At 41.3% G+C, this 22625-nt stretch overlaps 1 protein-coding gene across 2 annotated transcripts in view; it reads left to right on the top strand.

The window, feature by feature from the left end:
* Positions 1-22625, top strand: part of Kif16b (kinesin family member 16B) — a 279683-nt gene that overhangs the window by 44102 nt on the left and 212956 nt on the right. For both annotated transcript variants that reach the window (XM_059261536.1, XM_059261535.1), the window contains exons 4-12: positions 608-724; positions 3283-3380; positions 4047-4156; positions 7619-7761; positions 9159-9327; positions 9498-9629; positions 10735-10910; positions 16848-16913; positions 20573-20632. In XM_059261536.1, coding sequence (XP_059117519.1) covers positions 608-724; positions 3283-3380; positions 4047-4156; positions 7619-7761; positions 9159-9327; positions 9498-9629; positions 10735-10910; positions 16848-16913; positions 20573-20632 — 1071 coding nt within the window. The remainder of the gene's footprint in view (positions 1-607; positions 725-3282; positions 3381-4046; positions 4157-7618; positions 7762-9158; positions 9328-9497; positions 9630-10734; positions 10911-16847; positions 16914-20572; positions 20633-22625) is intronic.

The following is a 22625-nucleotide window of genomic DNA, read 5'->3' as shown; positions in this document are numbered from 1 at the left end:
CTACCATGTCTGCAAGTATTTGAATAAGTATCCAAACAGGAAAATACACTGGGACCCAGTTGTGAGGGAGCCCAGACATTCACCACCCTGCCCCCAGCACTCTGCTATCCCAGGTCGCCTAGAGACTTATTTTGAGGAACATTGGCCCTGAGAAATGAAGGCTTTGATTTGGTAGGATTCAGGCAATAATTTCTGGCTACTGTGACCTTTAGGTTTTGAATATTAATTTCTGGAGGCTCTGATAAGATGAATAGCTTTACACATTATGCAGTTCTGAATTTTAACATCACGTGTTAAAATCTTTGCTTCTAGACACAATTGCCACTTGGCCTTGTTTACATTTTTATTTCAGAAATCATTTGCTAACTTAAGTAGGAAAAAGGATGGTGTTGCTTTTTGCTTGCTTGGAAAGTTTACTTCTGATTAAAAACTGGGGTGCATACATATTCTGTTGTTGCAGCTCAGCAGTGATTTATTTTTATGCTGTAATCCTTAAAGATGAAAGTAACATTCAAGAATATTGTCAGCACTGCAGGGACGTTTATTAAAATCCATGGTACTTGCATCCTTTGTGTTTATATATATGTATATATATTTTTTCTTTTAGGTTTTCAAAACTCTGGGCACAGATGTCGTGAAATCTGCATTTGAAGGTTATAATGCTTGTGTCTTTGCATATGGGCAAACTGGATCCGGAAAGTCCTACACTATGATGGGAAATTCTGTATGTTGTTTAGTTGTTTATATGCTATATGGGAAGGAGATTTCTTGTTATCTTTGGAGTAATGGAATTATGTCTTATCTACTAGGTCTGCACCAACTTTTCCTGTTCTGATCTTCCTTTAGTAATAAGAAGATAAAACTCAGTAATAAGCTGAACTAAATTTCCTTGGAGAGATTTGAAATTAGAAATAGTTTTACGTTATAAGCACGAATAATGGGTGCAAGTCCCAGTTCGTTTCTTCTTTTAAAGGCCTTATAATCTTATCAAGAAAGTAATTTATTCTTCTTTTCTGCCAGCATAACAGTTTGAATAAAATTACCAAAGTCTGTTCTTTTTAAAATTATTCAGAACATTTTTCCTAAGAATAGAGCAAAAAGGAAAATCTAACTTTTTGATGGAAAGGTGTTACATAAGTCCAGCAAATACATGAAAAAGTTGGCAATACAGAGAGCCCTTACAGCTTATATGGTCAAAAACACAGCATCTACAGTTTAGAAATTAATCGATGTAAATTAACAGGTACTTGTATTTACACCAGAATGTGGAGAAGTGCAATGTAGATATAATAAATCTGGACATGATATGATGGTGTGCACTTGTAATCCCAGCTTCTTGGGAGGCTGATGCAGGATGCTCACAAACTTCAGACCATCCTGGTGAACGTAGAGAGATCAAAAAACAAAAAAAGACTGGGAATGTAGCTTCATAGCTCAGTGGTGGGACACCTACACAGCATACTCAAGGCCCTGATTGGGTCTCTGACAACACACAAAACAAAAAAGCATAAACAACCCATGAAGAAGTACTTAAAACTTAGTGATACATATGTAATTTTTTTCAGGTGGTAGCAAGAACTGTGTTCAGTAAGGCCAAACCTGTGGTGTGTTGTAGATGTAGACACTGAGTGGTTTAGGGGCCCCTGCCAGCAGGCACAGTAATGTCTTCATTGTTCAAGGTTTGGTGGTCCGTGGAAGCATGGTATTGAAGGGGACCAAATCTTCTTAAGGACATCATTTTAGTGCCTGGAACCTAGTTTCTCAAACCCAGACTTTGTGTTTACATGGGAAATATGGCACTGAGCTCGTGTCACAAGGCCGGAAGGCAGGAAGAGCAAAGGAGAGAGAGAGTACACCTCAGATTTCCCATTCCACTTTAATCACTACTTTCCTCTTCTTGTTTTCCTACTGAACTTTTGGGAAAAAAAAAAAAAAAAAAAACAACTCTAAAAATGAAATTTGCATGTCAAGTTTTCCACTAGCCACTTTATACAAGACATTTACAAAGCACTCCTAAATGGCAGGTGCTTTTTCTCTGCCCTTGTAGGTAAGTACGGCTTCAGTATTCTAGTTACTTACTTTAAAGTAAGAAAGACAACTTGTGGTGGAAGTATCAGTTGTCCTTGGTAACAGCTTGTACCAATTGAATGGTAGATACAAAGGGGAAAAATGCCTTAAAGCAGCGGCAATGATAGTTGTTCAGTTCTTTGAGGGGGAGTTGAGTGAAGGTAGGAAAGGACTGGCCAAGAATGCATAGCTGCTCCGAGGTCTGGGTTCCCTAATGAGAGCATTTTGCCTGATGCAGAGTGTCTTAGTTTGGGTTACTATTACTATGATGAAACAACATGACCAAAAGCAAGTTGTGGAGGTCGGTGTTTGCCTTACACTTCCACATCCATAGTTCATCACTGAAGGAAGTCAGGACAGGAACTCAAGCAGGGAAGGAACCTGGAGGCAGGAGCTGATGCAGAGACCATGGAGGGGTGCTGCTTACTGGCTTGCTCCCCATGGCTTTCTCAGCCTGCTTTCTTATAGAACCCAGGACCACCAGCCCAGAGGTGGTCCCATCCATAATGGACTGGGCCCACCCCCGTCACTTATTAAGAAAATGCCCTTGTCTGCTTAGAGCCTGATCTTATGGAGGCATTTTCTCAGCTGAGGCTCCCTCCTCTCAGATGACTCTATCTTGTGTCTAGTTGACAGAAGACTAGCCAGTACATAGAGTGTTGCTCACAGACTTGTTCATGTGTCCTGAACTATGTTATATACCCACATCGCTTAGTGATACGGTGAATTTGCTCTTCCTAAGAGGAACCTCACAGGGATTGCTGTGCCAAAGGAAGGCTGTCTTCCATAGTTTAATGTGCTTCTGCCACCAACATTTTAAGATGCTTATCTGGAGGACTTTATAAGGTTTTTTGGTCAGTGTTTCCTTTCTGCATAGTATGTATTATCCCTGTTTTGTCATTTAACCAGATATTTTTAAGATGTATTGTACCTTATAAACTATATTCTTTGATAGAGAACAAGTCTCCTAATCCTTGCAAGTGTTGTTAGCTGGTTTAACATCTGATAAATGTGTATTATCCTAATCATAGCACTTAGAAATCAGAAGGCATTATCTTTTCATTTCAGAGTAAGAAGCAGTGCTATAGGGGCTCTTGGTGGGAGGTTTGGGCTTGGTACTCAGGCTTCTAGAGTCAGTGCCAGCCAAATGCAAGTTCATTGTCTGCCCGAATCTAGTTTGAGTGATGGTTGTGGTACCCTTCTTCTACATTTCAGAGTGATTCTGGTTTAATACCTCGGATCTGTGAAGCACTCTTCAGTCGGATAAATGAAACCACCAGATGGGATGAAGCCTCTTTCAGGACTGAAGTCAGGTAGGGCCACGACCTGAGGCATAAAATTCTGAGGGGCCCAGGCTGCTTGACTTGTACAGAGGTCTTGCAGAGAGAAGGATGAAGCTGCAGGTTGCTGAGGAATGAGCCTGCCCCTTCCTGACCTGAACGTAATGTTAGTTAGGAATAGAACTGAGACTACTTGGGTACAATTTGGGTGTGAAATAGCTTTGCTTGATGGAAGCTTTAGCATTTCTTCTATTTTTATCTCAAATGGAGTGAGTCCTTGACTTTTGTGAGCTCATGGAATTCATTTCACTCTTGGCTAAGAAATGTCTGTGGTACTCACTGTGGGATCCTGTGAGTCTCACCCTCACATCAGTCTGGGTGCACAGAGCACCTTTTCCTTTCTGTCGCTGAGTCTCTCCAGTGGTCTTGAGCAGAGCTGTGTTGACCTGTAGTGCTCAGAGGCAATCATCCTCTTGGTGACTGTGACTGTGGGCAAGCTATTTAAAGCACATTGGACCCCTCGTGTCATATCTGTAAAGTGGGGATGATGAAGTAACCACCTTTGGGCCAGGACTCAGAGAAATGCATCCTGTGAAGTACACAGCAGAGGCATGGATGGTTGCCATGTGTGTTGTTTGTTATTATTAATGTCTTAAAATCATTTTTTTTTCTAAAATTCATTCTATTTAAAATTTATAGCTACTTAGAAATTTACAACGAACGTGTGAGAGACCTACTTAGGCGGAAGTCATCTAAAACCTTCAATTTAAGAGTCCGTGAGCATCCCAAAGAAGGACCTTACGTTGAGGGTAAGAAGGAAGTTTCTTGTCTTCATACACTCCCCTGCTTTCCCTTGGCATTGGTGTAAATACAAAGTACAGAACTGAGGTGATGGCAAGAATTTAAACAGTTGTCTACTTTTGGAATTTCATTACAGTAAAGGTAACAAGAACCACCACTCTCTATCTCCTGTTCTCTGAATCTGTACTTCACTAGGTATTCACTAGGTGTTTGGTGAGGCCAACCCATACTTTCCTTTGGCTTAAAAAACTCTCTGGAAATTGGTTTTCTCATCTTTCCAACAAGATGAGCAAGTCCTGCCCCACCCTCCCACCCCCAAACCTGTGTGTCTCAGTGGCAATGCATTTTACTGTGGTCCTTTCACCGACCTTACAGTGTTTGTCAGAAGAGTTCCCATAGGCGTTCCCTCTTGGTTCTTGGCATCTGTGTTGTGATGGGGTAACTATGGTGGCCTGGGTACCTACCTCTACACTGTCACCCTTTAGATTAAAACAGAGAAAGTGGTTCACTGAGTATACAAGGTCACAGCAGCTAAGCAATAGCTAGAGAAGCACATTGATGAGCTGTGGAGGTTGCAATTTAAAAGTACTCTTCTGGTTTGGGCGGGCTTTTCTGTGTGCAGTTTCCTGGCATGTAATGCATGCCATGTGAAGGAGTACAGTCCGTACTGGCTTAAGTACAGGTCTGGGAGGTTAGCTTGAGCCTCTGTGCATATAAATTTCAGTTGTTACCCTATGGCATGCAATTAGTAGCCATGCAAACCAGGGTCATGCAGTTAAGGTCAGCCTTGGTCAAAGAATCTGGCCAGCAATTCTGGGATGCAGCTCTGTGGTGTTAAGTTACAGCACTTTGAGGTTTCTGGTCTCTTACTGGTGGCCCTGCCCCTAATACTAACTGAGTCGTGGAGGGCATTGCATGTAATGTGGTGTAGGGAATTGGCCCTTGCCATTCTGGCTGTGATAGTTAATCTTTTTGTCAACTCCATGGGATTTTTGAATTACCATGGAAATAAATCTCTGGCATGTTTATGAGGAATTATCTAGATTACTTTAGTTGAGGTAGGTCAACTTCACCCTGAATGTGGGTAGCACCATTCCATGTTCTCGGGACCCAGACTGAACGAAGTTGAACACAAGCCTTCATGGCTCTCTGCTCCTGATTATGGACATGATGTGATTGGTGAGCAGGTGCTTCCTTGTTCTGCCGCCGCCGTACCTTCCCCAGTGTGGCTGACCGTCTCCCTTGAACTGGGAGCCACCATAAACCTCTCCTCCCGTCAGTCTCCTTGCCAGGTGTTTCTTATCCCAGCAGTGAGAGGAGGAGGATTAGTTACACCGGGTTCCAGGTCATGTTGTTAGGAGGCTAATTTTGCTGTTCCTAAGGGAGCTGAGTAACTGCTAGGGGAATAGCCTAAAGGTATAGGGATTGCTAATAGAAACACTTTCTTAGGATATTGTCCATGAAGTGTGCTTCCTTGCTGTCAAGAATGGAACTAGACATAGGTGTGAAGGTGTACCTCTTTAGCTCCCCCCCTTTTTTTTTTTTTTTTTGGTTTTTCGAGATAGGGTTTCTCTGTGTAGCTTTGCGCCTTTCCTGGGACTCACTTGGTAGCTCAGGCTGGCCTCGAACTCACAGAGATCCGCCTGGCTCTGCCTCCCGAGTGCTGGGATTAAAGGCGTGCGCCACCACCGCCCGGCATTAGCTCCCTTTTTTTAACCTTGAGGTCTTCAGTGTGCCAACAGGACCCCGTCTATGTTTTAAGTTCCCATTTACATTTGTGCTCTATCTCCCCAGAGAAAGGGGTGTGGTGTGTTGTGTGTGTCTTTTGGGAATGTTATGGAATATCTATTGCTTTCAGTCTAACAGGACCTTTACATTTTTTTTTCTTATAGCAGATGTTAAAACATAAAATTGATATATGAAGAGACAGAATAATTAAGCAGGGTAAAAACATCTGCATCTATTGACCTCTATAATTATGATCCTTATAAATTTTTAAATAATACAGTTATTCAAACATTGAGTATGGATTATGGATTATCTGAAAATAAAATAAAATGTCATCACTCAACTTTTATACCAAAATATTTGAAAAAAAGTCAAGAATTTACATGTAAAAACTAAATAATGACATGATCACAAGTACTGTGTTTTTTTTTTTTTTTTTAAACATTTGACTTAAAACCAGGAATCCATATAAGAATTATTTTTCCCCCAATGGTGCTAGAATCAGAGCCAGGGTCTCCTTTGAGCATGCCAGGCAAGTGCTCTGTGGGACTGGACTATACTACCACCCTGAACTACGGATGAATTTTAAGTGGGAAAAAACATTGCTCAGCTTCTTTCCTCATAATAGAAAAGCAGAAAGACCCTTACAGGTGATGCTTGTCACCCTCTGGGTGGCTAGAGAGGGTGCTGGGGAGGGAAAGGGGACAAGTGTGCTTCACATCCTCACTGTTGCTGCAGCAAACTGCCCTCTGTGGAGGAGAGCCTTGCAGCAGATGTCAGCATTTCTGACGTCCTTTGATTTATCAGTTCTCCCTCCACGAATTTATTTTGTAGCTACATTCCCATGCATTTGAAAAGACCAATGCACAAAATATTTTAACAGCCCATACTTGTATTTGGAAATAAAATAAAATAGAAACAACCTCTGTAGTCTCAAGAAGTGGCTGGTAAATTGGTTGTGGTTCAGAGGTACAACCATTTCTGTGCAACCTTAAGAATGAACACCAGGCCACCCTAACTGTTACCGAGTATTCTTAGATGGACTTAAGGGAAGAGCAGGAAGCAGAACAATGTTCATTTTATCCTGGTGTGTGGGGTTGATCAGAGGGCCTCGTGTGTGTCCCGCCCAGTATGCTACCATGTGCATGGAGGAGGAGGGATGGTGGCTTTATATTTGTGTAACTGCCTCAGTCTGTATGGATTGTCTTGAAGGGTATGGGGAAACTGGGAACACTGGTTACCTGACAGAAGGGAAGGAAAGAGTTTGCTGTAGGGAAAAAGCAGAGGTGCCCTATGAGCTACCTTCCCCTCAAGAAAAGAGAGATAGTAAACATTTTTTTAGTTTTAAAATATTTTCAGGTTTTGCATGGGGTGAGGCATATATGAGGCTTTTCCAGGGTGAAGTATAACAATGAATCTTAAAAATTCATCTACAGTGGAGCTTTTATATATTTCTTCCTTATGCCATGGTGCTTCTAAGAGGTTGCTGTTAAGAGCTGACTTTTATTCTGGGCACTCTGTGTAATGGAGTGTAATGGACACTCAGATTAGGTTGCCGAGGCCCGTTGAGGCGAACCACCTTGTCCAGCTTTCAGTCTGAATTGCAGTCCACCACTGTGTAGACACCAGATGACCAACCAGGTTGGCAGATGCATAGTCATGCATGATCCTCAGAGGGAAGTTACTTATTTCCTTCACTACATAACAGAAGGATTCCCTCAACCCTTTCTTTTTCCTTCTAGATTTATCCAAGCATTTAGTCCAGAACTACAGTGACGTGGAGGAACTTATGGACGCAGGGAATATCAACCGTACCACTGCAGCGACCGGGATGAACGACGTCAGTAGCAGGTCTCACGCCATCTTCACTATCAAGTTCACTCAGGTAAGGGCAGCATTGAGCAGAGGCTCCAGGCCTCAGGCCTTTCCTTGCTGATTAGCACCAGCTGAGCGCTGATCCTTGTTGAACCAGGAGCAGCAGCAAGCAAAGGTGACTGTCACTTCCTTGTTAATTAGAGTTGAACATGTGCTGTGTGCTCAGCTTTTCTGCATTCACAGTGATTTAAAAGTCCTGATGTATATCCTTAGAAATATTTAGCAGGCTTCCACCTTGTTCTCGGCATAAGAGAAACTTGCTCTGTGCCTAATTAAGCAAAGTTTTCATTGTTATAAGCACAGTGGGAGATAATAGATTTTGAGGCAGAGCAGCTGGAGGCCGAGGTGAGAAACGGGTGCAGTACATTATCGCTCCACGGGCCCCGGTGATGTTGATTATGATTAGAGTGGTGTTAGAGGACAGTGAGCGCTCAGAGGCACTAATGTAAGAATTCATTATGATCAGGTGCTACTCAGTGTCTTGGAGGCGGCTGGGAGTGGCCGAGGGAAAGGAGTCTGTTACCAAACCAGACCATGGGTATACACGGTTTCAAGTCTTCCTGGCTTCAGCAAGTGTTAGGTGTTGGAGCTGTCTGTCCACATTGACAGTGAACACAGCAGAAACAGCCAGGCACCCCTTCACTAATTTGAGGATCAGAGGGCAGGGAAATGCGTTGACTCTCCAAGGGCTCTCTGGGCATTCTCCATGTCCTGCTAGACCTTCAGTTAGAGCCTCGCTTTGCATTACAGCAGCTTACTGGCTTTTCTTCAGTTTTCTGGTGGATGCTTAAGTAGTATGTAGTAGCTGACTGTAGTTTCTAAAAAGTTTACATGTCCATCAAAATCTACATTTTATTATTATTTGTTGCATTTGGCTAAAATATAAAACATAGGTTAAAGGCCTTTAGAAATATAAAGTTCTGATAGGATTCAGAGCAAGGGATTTTACATTTTGGTATTTCACATCTTTAAAGATGTGGTGTGCTTAATTAAACAGTATCATAATATCTTACATGACTGTCTGTCTGTCATGTTCTGAAGAGCCGTGTGTCTGCAGTGCTGAAGCTTCCAGAAGAAGAAAGCTAATTACTTGTTATTTCGTTTTCTTTTCTAGTTCCCCTTGGGGGCTGGTTTTATATTGTTTTGCTCTCCAATCCTGAGGGTTGTTGTCAAGAGTGACAGTGGTTTGCCAAATGGACTGTTTCTTCAGAAAGTGTGAGGGTCACCTATGGTAGAGTTCTGTTGCATCGGGTTTAATTCAGGCAGATAGTCAATAAAATAACAAAATGAACACCAAAAGTCTACCTTGAAAGATCTCCGCTGGGGAGTGGAAAGTGATGGGAATTTGGTCATGAAAAGCACAGAACCCTTTGTTCACTTCAGTGTTACGTGCATGTCTTTCCACAGGCAAAATTTGACGCTGAAATGCCATGTGAAACAGTGAGCAAGATCCACCTGGTCGATCTTGCTGGAAGTGAGCGTGCGGATGCCACCGGTGCCACTGGGGTCAGGCTCAAGGAAGGGGGCAATATAAACAAGTCCCTTGTGACTCTGGGAAATGTCATTTCTGCCTTAGGTAGGCTTGAGGTCACCTCCTGCCCTTTTTTTGCCTGGGTACTGTGTTAGCTTGGAACACGCCTGCTGGATGTTTGTCTCACAAACCCAGGCAGCATGCACAGGTCTTTAGAGCAAGTTAGACAAAGCAGGGACTTTGGAATGACCTCTTTCTTTCTTTCTTCCCGGCAGCTGATTTATCTCAGGATGCAGCCAACCCTCTTGTGAAGAAGAAGCAAGTTTTTGTGCCTTACAGGGATTCTGTTTTGACGTGGCTGTTGAAAGATAGTCTTGGAGGGAACTCTAAAACCATCATGATTGCCAGTAAGAGTTGAAATCATATCCCTGAGCATCAGCATTTCCTGGGAATTAAGTGGAAATATTGAAGTTGGAAGTGTCTCATTAGGATGCAGCATCTTTTATATCTTAAAGAAAGAAATGTTTCTTCCTGTCTCGAAAATAATGTATTGTAACACATCGGTAGTTTGGAATTTGCAGTTCTGTAGACTTGGGCATCGTGGAGGCTACAGTGGCAGGCAGACATGCTCAGCTTCTCTCTGCTTCAAGTACAAGGCAGGCACTTTGAACTTCACCAGCTCGTAGGAGAATCCTTTACAGAGACAGCAAATAAACAACCCACGTTTTTCCCATTTAAAACGGTAGATGCAGAATTTAAAATTTAAAATTGAAAGGAAAAACCAAGGAGGTAAGCACCATGGGAAGAGTAGTATACTCTCTTTTTATAGTTGACCAATTGAGTGAAAGAATAAGGATTGAGAAAACTCTGTAGAACAGGAGATTTGCTAAGGGGACTCAGGACGTGTTACCTCCCAGCCTTTCTTCCCTCTGTCTCTTCCTCCTTTCCCCTTGTCTCCCCTCTGCCCTCTTCCCAGCCCTTGCCCTGCAGTCACTGGTGGCAGCAAGCGAACACAACATGTATTCACCCCAGTCTTGAAGTTAGGTGGAAGTGGGCTGCCGTGCAGAAGTAACCAAAAGCTTCTAGAAGGAAGGAATTAAGTAGCCTTACTGATTTTTGAAAAATTGCTGGGCTCTGGGCTTTTACAGATGATGGATTTTTAGCAGAAATGCCCAAGTATTTTAATTCCTGCTCAATAGAGAAGTGCCACCCTGAAATTTCATGTGATCAACTGAGAAAACCCCTTCCCTGGGTAGGGTTTCTCTCACCCATCTTGAAGTTGTTCAAGTGGCTGATTATAGATGTGGCAGGAGCAGAACGACCTTTAATTTGGTACAGTGAACACCCTTCCCTATAAACCTTAGACATTTTTTAATATTCATTACTGTGGCAATGAATATTTAGTCTTTCTTGTGACCTGGGGTTGATCTGACTTTTAAATTACAAACCAACTTTGTGTTAAATGAAACATGGAGTGCTAGATGAATTATTTTTTGTATTCATTCTTCACAGCCATTTCACCTGCTGATGTCAATTATGGAGAAACCCTAAGTACCCTTCGCTATGCAAATAGAGCCAAAAACATCATCAACAAGCCTACCATTAATGAGGATGCCAACGTCAAACTCATCCGTGAGCTGCGAGCTGAAATAGCCAGGCTGAAAACCCTGCTCGCTCAAGGGAATCAGGTTGAGTTTTTCTGAGATTTATAGATAATTTTCTTTGAGTAATGGCATCTATTTCTAGCTCTTAATGAGACAATTATCTTGTGGTATTGATTTGAGTAAATAAGTGCTAAGTAAAGCTTCGGATGAGTTAGCAAGTCTCTATATCAGCTTCCTTTTGGCCTTTGCATTCCATATGCATTCTGGGTGTAAGATTTTATCCATCAAGCCTTAAATGATTAACCGTCTAATAGTTATCAATTATGGATGGAAATTTAGCATGCAATAGGATTAGTGGTGTGATCTCCAGTAGTAAAATGAAATTTAGACACTTAAAATAATATTTAAAGTTCTTTCCATGGATTTTGTGACACTAAGTGTATTTTAATAGAGGGGATGTGTTTGAACACCTTTCTGAGTCTCGGTCTCACTTTAGCCACGTCCTAGCTGACTCAGTGGTGCCTCTGATGCTCTTCTCCGGGGCCTTGCATGATTATTGAAATGGCCTCTCTTCAGGATCTTTTGAATTCCAGAGAAGCTGTGTCTTTTTGTTTCTCACAGTCTGAGCATGTTCCTGCAGGGTTATGCTCTGTGAGGACTGTGTGAGCTAAGTTCCAGATGGCTCAGGTATTACTGTGAAGAAAGGCCACCCTTGAAAGAAAATCAGAGATAGTGTTATCAATCTTGTTATCAGAAAGAAAATCAGTCTTGCTGTTAGGAAATAAAATGAAAATACATGTTCTTAGGCCATGTGTGGACATCTTAAGTCTATATCATTATACAACCCCATTTCTGTAAATGGGAAGCGCTCAGCACTTTCCCTGTAAGAGTGTATGGTACTCCACACTCTTGATAGCCTGTAAATGGTTTGAACAGTAGAAGCATTGTCAAAATGAAACCTCAGTTTCCTGTGTCCTGAAGTCCGCCTGATACTGCTTTCCCACGAGATGGCAGACTGCAGTCAAACAGGACTCCTTCATTGTACTTAAAAATATCTGTGTACACACTTCTGTTTGTGATGTCAGGCCTCTGGTGTGAAAGGGAGCTGTCAGCAGAATGTGATATCAGGAACCACAGTGCTTGTTTCTATTTATACACTGCTATTGGAATCCTTTATCTGTGTTTTGGAAACGTTATTTGTATAAAGTACACCTTTTAAATGATTAATATGTGAAGAAAAGCATTTGAAAAAGCCTACACGCAGCTGCCTTCACTTGATCTTCCAAGAGACTGTTGAGGGAGAGTGGGTATGCGTGTTCTATGGTACCCATAAGGGGGTCAGAAGATAGTTTTCAGAATTTGGTTCTCTCCTTTCCTTATGTGAGTTCCTAGGCTTGAATTCCCATCATCAGGTTTGGTGGCAAGTGCCTTTACCCACTGTCTTAGCTAGGGTTATTATTGCTGTGATGAGACACTGTCATCAGTGTCTTGGGGCAACTTGGGGAGGAAAGGGTTTATTTGACTTATATTTCCACATCACTGTTCATCACTGAAGGAAATCAGGACAGGAACTCAGACAGGGAGGCCAGGGAGGAGAGCTGCTTACTGGCTTGCTCTCCGTGGTGTTTTCAGCCTGCTTTCTTTCTTTCTCTCTCTCTCCTTTTTATTTTTCAGGTGAAAGGCAAACAGCAGACTCACTTATTCAGTAACAGTCTGGTTTCTATAAAACCTAGGACCACCTGACCAGGGATAGCACCAGCCACAATGGGCTGCACCCCCATCAATCACTAATTAAGAAAATGCCTATAGCCCCATCTTATGGAAACATTTTCTTAATTAAGGTTCCCTGCTCTCAGACGACTTAAGCTTGTGTCAAGTTAACATAAAACTACCAGCATACCCACCAAGCCATCTCCGCAGCCCTGCCTTGTGTTTGCCCTTATGTGGTTGTGGTTGTGTTGTGTGCCTGTTGTTGTGTTTGTTTATCCCCTTATTTCTTTCATGAGTTAATATCATTTCTATAACTAAGGAGTAATTTTGTTACTGTTTTGGAAGTGAAGATGCAAAGTTTATTTACAATGTGTTTTTGGTAAATTTAACATATACATTATAGTGAACATGGGACTCTAATTCAAGATAAGGAATATTCTGAAACTATAAGTCTTTGAGTTGTTAAAGGATGTCCTACCTAATTAAATTTATGATAATTAATAAACAAATGATCTTAAATGCTCATTAAAAAATCTCTGAATAAGGGACTGGAGAGAGAGTCTGGTTGGTGAGTACTTGCTTCTATAGAGCCAGGCAAGGGGATAAATGCCTGTCATCTTAGCCATGGTGAGACCCGGGATAGAGACCCTCAGATCCCTGGAGCTTGTGGACCAGTAGCCCTGCCTGTATTGTGAAATTGTGAAATTCTGGCCTATGAGACACAGATTTTAAACTAAGGTGGAAGGTGCCTGAGGACCAACACTCAAAGTTGTCTTCTGACTTCCCAGATATGCGCGCGCGAACACACACACACACACACACACACACACACACACACACACCATCCCCCTTTCAATCTCTCTCTAAAATAATTGTGAGTAAATCTTTCTGAGAACATTCCTCTATTTCTAGAATATTCTATTTCAACGTTCCTGTAGTTCTTTGAGAGTGTTAATTTAACTTCCATATTTAGAATTGTTTATTTAAGCAAAGCTAAATAAAAATCAGTTCTTATTTTTAGTAATTTTGTATATTGCCATTGCAGAGATCATCTGCCAAACATTTAAAAATATAATTTGATAAAACAGAAAGATTCTGATATCTATTTACTTCTATTATACAGAACTATATGTGTATAGATGTATGTAAATGTATACAGAGAATTTTTACAGGATTATATATAAGTACAGAAAAATTGCATCATGTATACATAGTCGCATGGATTTAGAAGTCACCCATCTCCCTGTACTCCTCTTGAGACTAGAGCTTCACCATTTCCTAGGAGACACTCTTAGTGCTCTAGCCAGAACCCACCCTCCCATCCTCTCGGGGTACCCACTTTCCTGACCATTTGAGGCAGAGCTTTTGGGTCTGCTTGCTTTTGCTCTTTATGTATATGGAATCTTGCAGTGTGTATTATTTGGATCCAATGTGTTCATGAGGTTCATCCATGTTGTTGCATGTAGGTGAGGACCCACTTACTCTTATTTCTGTTTGTATTCTATTACACAAACATTTCCTAGTTCATCTGTCTGTCAGTTTTTTTGATTTGCCTTTTGAGGGCTTCCTATTTGGTGTTATTATGTTTGTTGTGGACCTTTAAGTGCCTTTTAGTACATATGCAGATGTATTTCTGTGGGGCTTATGCCTAAGAAGACTTGGTGGTCAGAGGTATACATATCATATGTATAACTTCAGGAGGTGGCACCAGTTTCTAAAGTAGCTATGCCCTTCCCTTTCCCCATCAACATACGTCAGTACCAGTTTAGTCTCTGCAAGTCTTTGCCCACACTCCATGCTGTCCACTTGTCATTAGCTATTTTGATGGATACGTATTGCAGAATGCTTTTACTTTGCACTTTGCACATTTTGAGTGAAGTTGGCCTCTAGATGAATTCTCTTATCAAGTGCTTTGTTGAATTTACAAATATTTCCACTTTTCATTTTATAGAAAAAAATTTCAACTCCCTAATCTTTCACAAATGTATTTGAGAAAGAGTAAATTAATAAAAAAATATGAACAATTACACTTAAGAAGCAAAGAAAACAATGGGGCAAAAAGATGGAGGTATAATGGACTCCTCACTTTTATAGCCAGGCCTGGTGTTAGAATGTAAACAGTAGAACAACTTTGTAGAGGCTTTTAAGAGAGGTGTGTATGAGACGAGCACAGAGTAAAGCTTAGGCAGATAATGCTTGTAGGAATAGGCAGAGTCCTATCAGTTAACTTGCAGAGGAGGAGACTGATGTATAAAGAGTAATACATTTAGCTCTAGAAAAGATTACTTTGTCATGAGTAGAGTGAAGTTCACAATTAAAATCAGACAGTACATCAACTTCCCTGAAGGAAAACACAAAACAATTGGAAATAGAGGAGACAGAGCCACACACATTTGTCACAGTGAATGCTCTCATTCTGTGAGAGCGCAGGCAGGCAGAATTGAGTGGGGATGTAGCAGGTGCACATAACATCATGGGCGTCTGCTGTAATCAACACAGTTCAGACGAGGAAGGAGGCTGCAGCTCAGGTAGCCTAGCACTACTTTCTCTGCTACGACAAGAACAACTACAAATAAAAGCATCACATCCCAACAGGAAAGGGAAGAAATAATGTGAGCACAGATTGTAGAAAAATAGTTTCAGATTGCTTCCTGAATATGTGAAAAATATCCAATACAATGAATACCATTGACTACACAGCATCTTGGAAAGAATGGTAGGTTTTAGTTTAACTTTCATATCTGTAAACCTGATAAAAGTGGGATGCCAGCTGTATAACCAGGCAACACTTACAATAATAAAAATCATCTCCTAATTGATGAATTTCATCCAGGTTAAGATAGACAATATATAAACTTCAAATGGCAGCTGAGAAGCTATACCTTTGGGTCCCCTGAGACAAGGGACTCCTATAACTGGGCATGTCCCCCAGAAGGCCTCTGGAAGGTGTGCCTCTGGTATTTCCACTGGACTTTGGCTGCTGTGGCCTGTGGATTTCAAAACCAAGGTGGGCAGTATACATGCCCATGTGAATCTCCACTCTGCATGTGGACAGCTGAAGGAGCACTCTAGATACTGTCACTAGGCTCTTGCCTCTGAGTTCTACACTTGTGCTTCCCCACTGAGCAGCTATGTCCTCTGTTGACCACAGAGTCCCAGTATGGCTCACAGTCATTCTGCTAGATTGAATGCTTAACTGAACCTAAGAAGACCTAAGAAAGAGATAGAAATGAAAACCATGCTGGTACTGTAAGGAACAATCACATGCATGATGCCTAAGGAGTTCCCCTTGAGGAAATTTAGTCTGTTGATCTGGTCATGTATACTATAGGCAGTTGGTACAAGGATAGTTACTGTAGCATTGCTGGGGAAGCAAATGATTAGAAAAACCTGCATTTACATCAGTCAGGAAGGCACCAACAGCAACTACAGGATATTCATGCAGTGAATACCAAACAATGGAAATAAAATCGTTAAAAAGAAAATAAAAAGGTTTGTATTGTTTAAATATAAACAAAATGTTCCTCATATATTGTTTTTAAAAAAGCAATAATCAAGATAATTGGCTTATTCCATTTTCACTTATGATAACACAATAAAAATATGGTTCCATTAAATTGAGAAAGAATGCTTGCCTGTGCTGAACTCCTTCTGTTTGTTCCTGTGACATCTCTGGCAGCAAGAACAGCAGACTGAATAGGACATTTATGCTCCTGCCGCTCAGGCCCAGGCTTAATTATTAGACATGCAACTGAAACCCCAGGCTGTCTACTTGTCCTAGGTTCTTACCTGATTTTGGTGTTTATGACTTCAGATTTTACCCTTCTGCAGCATGGATAAAGAAATAAACATAGATTGCAGCATAGCTGGGCCATATACTGGATGCCATCAACAGTGAAAACAAGTGAATTTTGTTTGTATGTTTCAATGTGGATGAACTATTAAGCAAGACTTGAGTGTTTTACTTTTTGAACTTTGTTCTTTTTGTCCATTAGACAAATGCATTCTGAGAACTGTAGGGATTGAGATGTGTTTGACTTGAGTGAAATGCTGCTACCATGGCTTTTCCTTTGCTGATTGTATTGCAGATGTAGGTTTACAACTGTGAGGTCATGATTTCAGTATTAAGACATGTACTCCATGGATTAGAGACCTAATGATAAAGAATACTTTGAGGGGAATGTGTGAGAAATTACTTTTTAGAAACATTTAATATTTTTTGGTGAAACTGTTTTGGTAATTTGGGGAAATCCTAGAAATGTGCATCACTTCTGTTTATTAACTCTGATGTCTTTATGATTTAAATTGTAGATTGCTCTCCTAGATTCGCCTACAGCCTTAAGTATGGAGGAAAAACTTCACCAGAATGAAGCAAGAGTAAGTGATGGTTTGAGTTATCATTGTTTTTTAATTTCAACTTAAACATTGTTTTTTAAGTCCTTGTTTATTACAACTTGAGACTGTCACCAGACTTTTACCACTGAATGGAACATTTGTGCTTCCCCATTGGTTGGGACACATTTTTTTCATTACACTTACCTCTAACCCAAACCCCATGGCCACAGTCTGTTTTTTGTGTTCAAGACAGAATATCACTATGTACTGTCAGCTGCACTTGAACTCGTGGTGTTTTGGTCTCCTCCTGCTAGGTTTAGAGGTATGCACTACCACACCTGTTCCATGATACTTCTTCTTAGCTTTTTATGCATTGCACATCCACATGTCAGTACACAGGATTTGAGGGGCACTTAATGACTTGCCACAGTTAGGGTCACAGGCAGGCCTCCTGTCAGAGAGTGGGGCCACCCAAGCAGGTGACAAGAGGCTCCAGTTAACATTCATTTGACCACAGTGGTCCCCATAACTTAGTGCCAAGTGCTGTTCATCTTCATGGAGCCCTTGACTTTGCAGTGGAATAGTCAGCACTCTGGACTGCAAGTACTCTGGGTCAGAGACCAATTAAGAGACAGGGAGGGAATAGCAGTGAGGGACCCTACTGAGGATGCTCTGTAGGGGGTGGGTGACAGAGGGCTGACATCCAGGCTTGCATTTTCAAAAGCAAGCTTCATGGCTGACTTGGTTTTATCATGTTAATTTTTTTTAATGCCCTCTGGGAAAAGAGAAAGAGACAATAAGATCAGTTTAGGAGTTCATTTTTTTTTTTTTTTTTTTTTTTTTTTCTGATGCTGAATGATTAAAACAGCCCTAGAGGAAAACAAATGGTCTGATGGTGAAAACTCAAGAATCACACTGTGGAAGATTCAAGTTGAGTCGTAGTTATGAACTTGTTCATAATTGCTAGGATAATTGTGTTGGCTAATAGCTGATAATAGTGTCAGGAAAGACTTCCATTTCTCAATTCCCATTTTTTTCTCATGAAATTTTATATTTCACTGCTTCAAATCCTAAGTGTAGTGGAATGTCTGGGTGTGGTTGTTTATCAAGTGCAGGTTTCAGGAGTACTCCGCAAGTTGACAGAAAGCAGGAGACGTCTTCATTAGACTGCACTCTTCATGCGTGAAGGAGGTGGCTGCCCATCTCATCCGTAGCACGCTCTTACGTTTTTCCTCAGCTGTCCTGACCTTCCTCGTTGCTTGCCACCTGTCTTACTCTTCAGTCACGTTGTCAGATGGAGCCGTGATTGGATTCTGTTCATGTTTTTAATGGAGATCATTTGATTTAAACATAGTGATAAATCCAAGGAATACTTAGAACTTTTTGAAAGCTCAGGTTATTTGCTCATATTTGAAAAGGATGGATTTTTATTACTTTTTATTGAAAAAAATATTTTCATACAAGATATGCTGATCATGCTTTCTCTTCCCACATCCTCCGTTGTTCTTCCCTACCCACCCAACTCCAAACCCTTTCTCTCTTTAGGAGACAAACAGGCAAAAAACAAAACAAAACAAACAAAAAGACAAAGAAACACACACATAAAACTCCACAGAAATAAAAAAAATAGGAAACCATAATATATAAGCAAATGACAAGACAAAAGTGTCTAAACAAAGCAGTAAGAGATAGAAAGTCTAAAAAAGTACCATTGAGTTTGTTTGGGGTTGGCCATCTACTGCTGGACATGGGGCCTGCCCTTAAGTGTGGTTAATATACCCAGTGAGAGACTCCATCAGAGAATACTACATTTTCTTTTACAAATAGGTGTCATTTGCAGATAGCTTCTTGGCTAGGGATAGGATCACATGCCTACTTCCCTCTCTTAGCACTGGGACTCTGTTTGACTTGAACCTGTGCAGGCCCTGTGCCTGCTGCCACAGTGTCTGTGAGTTCAGTTCATAAGTGCATTAGTCCTGTTTTATCTGGAAGACACTGTTTCCTTGATGCCCTTCATCCCCTCTGGCTCTTAAAATGTTAACAGCTCCTTTTCTAATTGTTCCTGACCCTTGAGGAGGACGGTTTGATGCAGACATTCCGCTTAGCCTGAGTGTCTCAAAATCTTCCACTTTGCACATTGTCCAGTTGTGGGTCTCTGGTTATTGATTGGCTCACCTTTCTTCAGTAAGGACACATATAGTGGTGTAAGGCACGTTTCATCTGCTCTTCTCAGATAAATTGCCTGCCAATGAAAGTCTACTCATTGGATAGTATAAATTAGAAAATTCAACATGCTACTCTTTCCCCCCTCTGAAGAGAGAAAAGATATAAGAATATCCCCTTCTGAAAGATGTTTTAGAACACAACACTCCAGTGGCCACATGACTCCCTGCTGTCTCCTTTGAAGGGTCCTTGGGTATGAGTGGTTTCTGACTGTCGCCACAGCCTTATCAAAGCATGGAGGCGGGAAGGGAGTGATGGGGGTGTCTCTTCACTCCTGTTTGCTTTATTCACAAAGAAGACAGACTTCAGTGCAAATAGCTAGTGAAAGAAGAAACATTTACTTGGAACCCCATGGTTATATGGGGTAACTTCAGTAAGTGAATGACCACTGACTGTAAGTCAGGTAGGTTTATTTTCCTCTGGGTTGGAGATCACTACAGATCTCCTCTTCCTTGTCACAACACACTTTGTTTAGTCAAGATTTCTGTTCTTCGAGGCACATGGAGTGTGCCTTTCCCTTAGGAGGGGGTTCAGCAGGTGCCTTACATGATGGGGGCTCTGGGTGAGGAGGCTTAGGGGAGATTGTTCTGCTGAGGGAGTTGGGAGGCCATCAGCTGACCGAAGTAGTGAACTCTGAGAGGTCGGCTGTCCCCTTCCTGGACCACTCTTCTAGTTCTACCTGTCTTCTTTTCCACAGAGCATATTTCATTCCACTTTTTCCTGGCCTTTTGATTTAGCGATCACTTTTTTTGCTTCTTAGTGAATTAATCATAAGGATCATCTTAAAGCATTTCTGGAACTAGCTGAAAACTTGATTAGCTTTGAGAAGCTCTCACCAACTGTGTGCACTCAGCTGTCAGGCCCTTCCCTTCCCTAAGTCACAGTCCACTGAAAACAAACTGGCTTTTATCAATAGAATTTTGCTGTGTCTGAAAGAGTCAAATAAAGAAGCATCTTTTCCTCCTTTACCCAAAGGTAGAATGAGATTTATAAACCCCATTAATTAGCTAGAAAAGCATTATCTCCTAAAAGAAAACTGCAGCATCCAAGGTGATTTAATCACCACATCCAATTAGAAAAGAAAGTAAATGGCTATTTCTTAAAGTATGGCCAGGAAAAGTAAACACACTTAATGTGCTGTTGCCATCCTTGAAGTTGAAGGTGGTTAATAACCCAAAGAAGCAGCTTCTCTAAGTCCACCATGGAAAAGAGGTCTGAAAGCTATCATTTGACAGGTTTCTGTCTCTGTCCTTTGCTGCAATGTAGGTTGTTGATGAGACCAGCTGTTTGTTTTTATTTGGTGGTGGTTCTTTCAAAGAGTAGAGATAGCTAAATTAAAGTGTATATATTATTGTAGACACTCATACACACATGTGTGCAGTTCATCGTTCCATAGGGTCTATACATTTAGAAACTGTTCTAGATACAAATTATGTAAATTTTTAATAAAATCATTATATATTTGTTTGTGTTTCTAGGTTCAAGAATTGACCAAGGAATGGACAAACAAGTGGAATGAAACCCAAAATATTTTGAAAGTAAGGGCTGTGAAAAGTGTTTTAATCTTACTCTACTGGCTTAAGTAGGTAACTTTCTCTCTTTTCTGAAGTATGGCTGTTACATGCTGTGCTTAAGGTAAGATCAATGAAGCTGATTGGGAACTGTGCCTATAAGCCTGTGGTTAGTTTCTCAGGTAATGGGTGATGGCTATTGGATATCACAGCTGAGAATTTTAATATGCACAGGTTACCATGATATTTCATATATATGCTTTTACTTGTGCTAAGTACATTTAAAATCCTATTATTCAAGGGCATACACTTTGTGTTTCTAATTTTGTTAAGGTCAACATAAAAGCAATACATTAAGAACAAAAATGGTTTTCATGACAACATTATAGAGTACATTTATATAGCTTGGTTCGATTACAGGCATTTCTTTCTTTTTTTTTTTTTTTTTTTTTTTTGGTTTTTCGAGACAGGGTTTCTCTGTGTAGCTTTGCGCCTTTCCTGGGACTCACTTGGTAGCCCAGGCTGGCCTCGAACTCACAGAGATCCGCCTGGCTCTGCCTCCCAAGTGCTGGGATTAAAGGCGTGCACCACCACCGCCCGGCGATTACAGGCATTTCTAAACTGCTGATTTCCCATCCAATTCTCCATGTCTTTGTGGCTAGATGATGGTTATATGTATTTCTGCCAGCACTCACTATGAAGGGGCATCGATAATTCTGGTCTCCATTTTTTATGCTTTGTGCTGAAAACTAAGAGCTTCCTTGTTTTTATTTTGGCTCACTTGATGGGTAAAAGACCCACACTGCACTGGGTTTGGAGTTGAGTTTGAGCTTTGTGCTTTGATGGCACCCAGTTGCTTCTTAGGTCTAGTGAAGTGCCCTAGGGAAAAGGAAGCTCCATGTAATGTTGGCTGGCCAAGCTCAACAGGACTCAGCTAAATGTGTCAGCAGTGCATGAAATGAAGTTGGATCTCCTGTATGTAAGATGGCATGTGGTTAATGGTTTGTGGGGGTAGACTTGAAGGCCTGAATTAGCCACTGAGCCCTCATCTGACAACAGTGGCACGAGCCAGGCTCAGCAATATACTGTGTCCACTTCTATTTATGTCAGGGAGTTTGCCTGCCCCACTCCGGGGTTATGAAGACACCTTGAGCTAGAGACGGTGCTCAGCTTCGATGCACTGGGGTTGATGGTCCTGGGGACTTTTTTTCAGGAGCCCAAATGTCAGTGTTAGGTGAGGGCTTTGGCTTCCAGATCTTCTTCCATCTCCTTCTGTCCCAAGGAGAAAGGCATGCTGTTTTAGGAACCATGCTCCTGCAGTGTTTCCTTTGTTCAGAATTTATTTATTCACTTATTTATTTTAATAGTGCCCTGGATTCAACCCAGAGTTTTAGACATGCTAGGCAAATGTCCTACCATTGAGCTACATTGCAGCCTGCCTTTGTCAAGAGACAATGGTGCATGAAACTGAGCAGAGGTTTCATTCACATCTTGGAATAGTCATGTTAGAATAAACACTGTCAGGAGGCACATGTATTTGTTCCTGAAGTTTAGACCCCTCTGAGTGGCACGGTAGCGATCTCTAAAGGCCAGGCCTTTTGACCTTCCATGATATGGTGTGGTGTAACTTTCCTCTGGAAGTTTGCAAAGATGCAGTTAAAGTGTGCCATGTTTAAAAAATAAGAGAAGTCATGTCTAGTAAACACTTTGAAAGTTATTAGCGGAAGTGGTACCTGGTAGGACCGGAGGCACAACAGCAAAAAGTTGTAAGACTTAAACATCATCTCCTGCTACTGCTGCTGTGGTATCTCCCCTCTGTACTTTCTGTGTGTGTGTGTGTGTGTGTGTGTGTGTGTGTGTGTGTGTGTGTGTGTGTGTGTGAGATGTGTATTGGCACTGGGGGAATGCACTAGGGCCTTGTATGATGAGCAAGGTAACTAGTTTTTGACCGTTCTGCAAAATCACAATAGTAAAATGTCCAAAACTTTTCATAACAGCCCCCCAAAGTGATTCTGGGCTT

This window comes from Peromyscus eremicus, chromosome 4 (assembly GCF_949786415.1).
Source record: "Peromyscus eremicus chromosome 4, PerEre_H2_v1, whole genome shotgun sequence".
NCBI lineage: Eukaryota > Metazoa > Chordata > Mammalia > Rodentia > Cricetidae > Peromyscus > Peromyscus eremicus.
The sequence above is the reverse complement of the archived record's forward strand: the minus strand, read 5'-3'. Positions and strand labels throughout refer to the sequence as shown.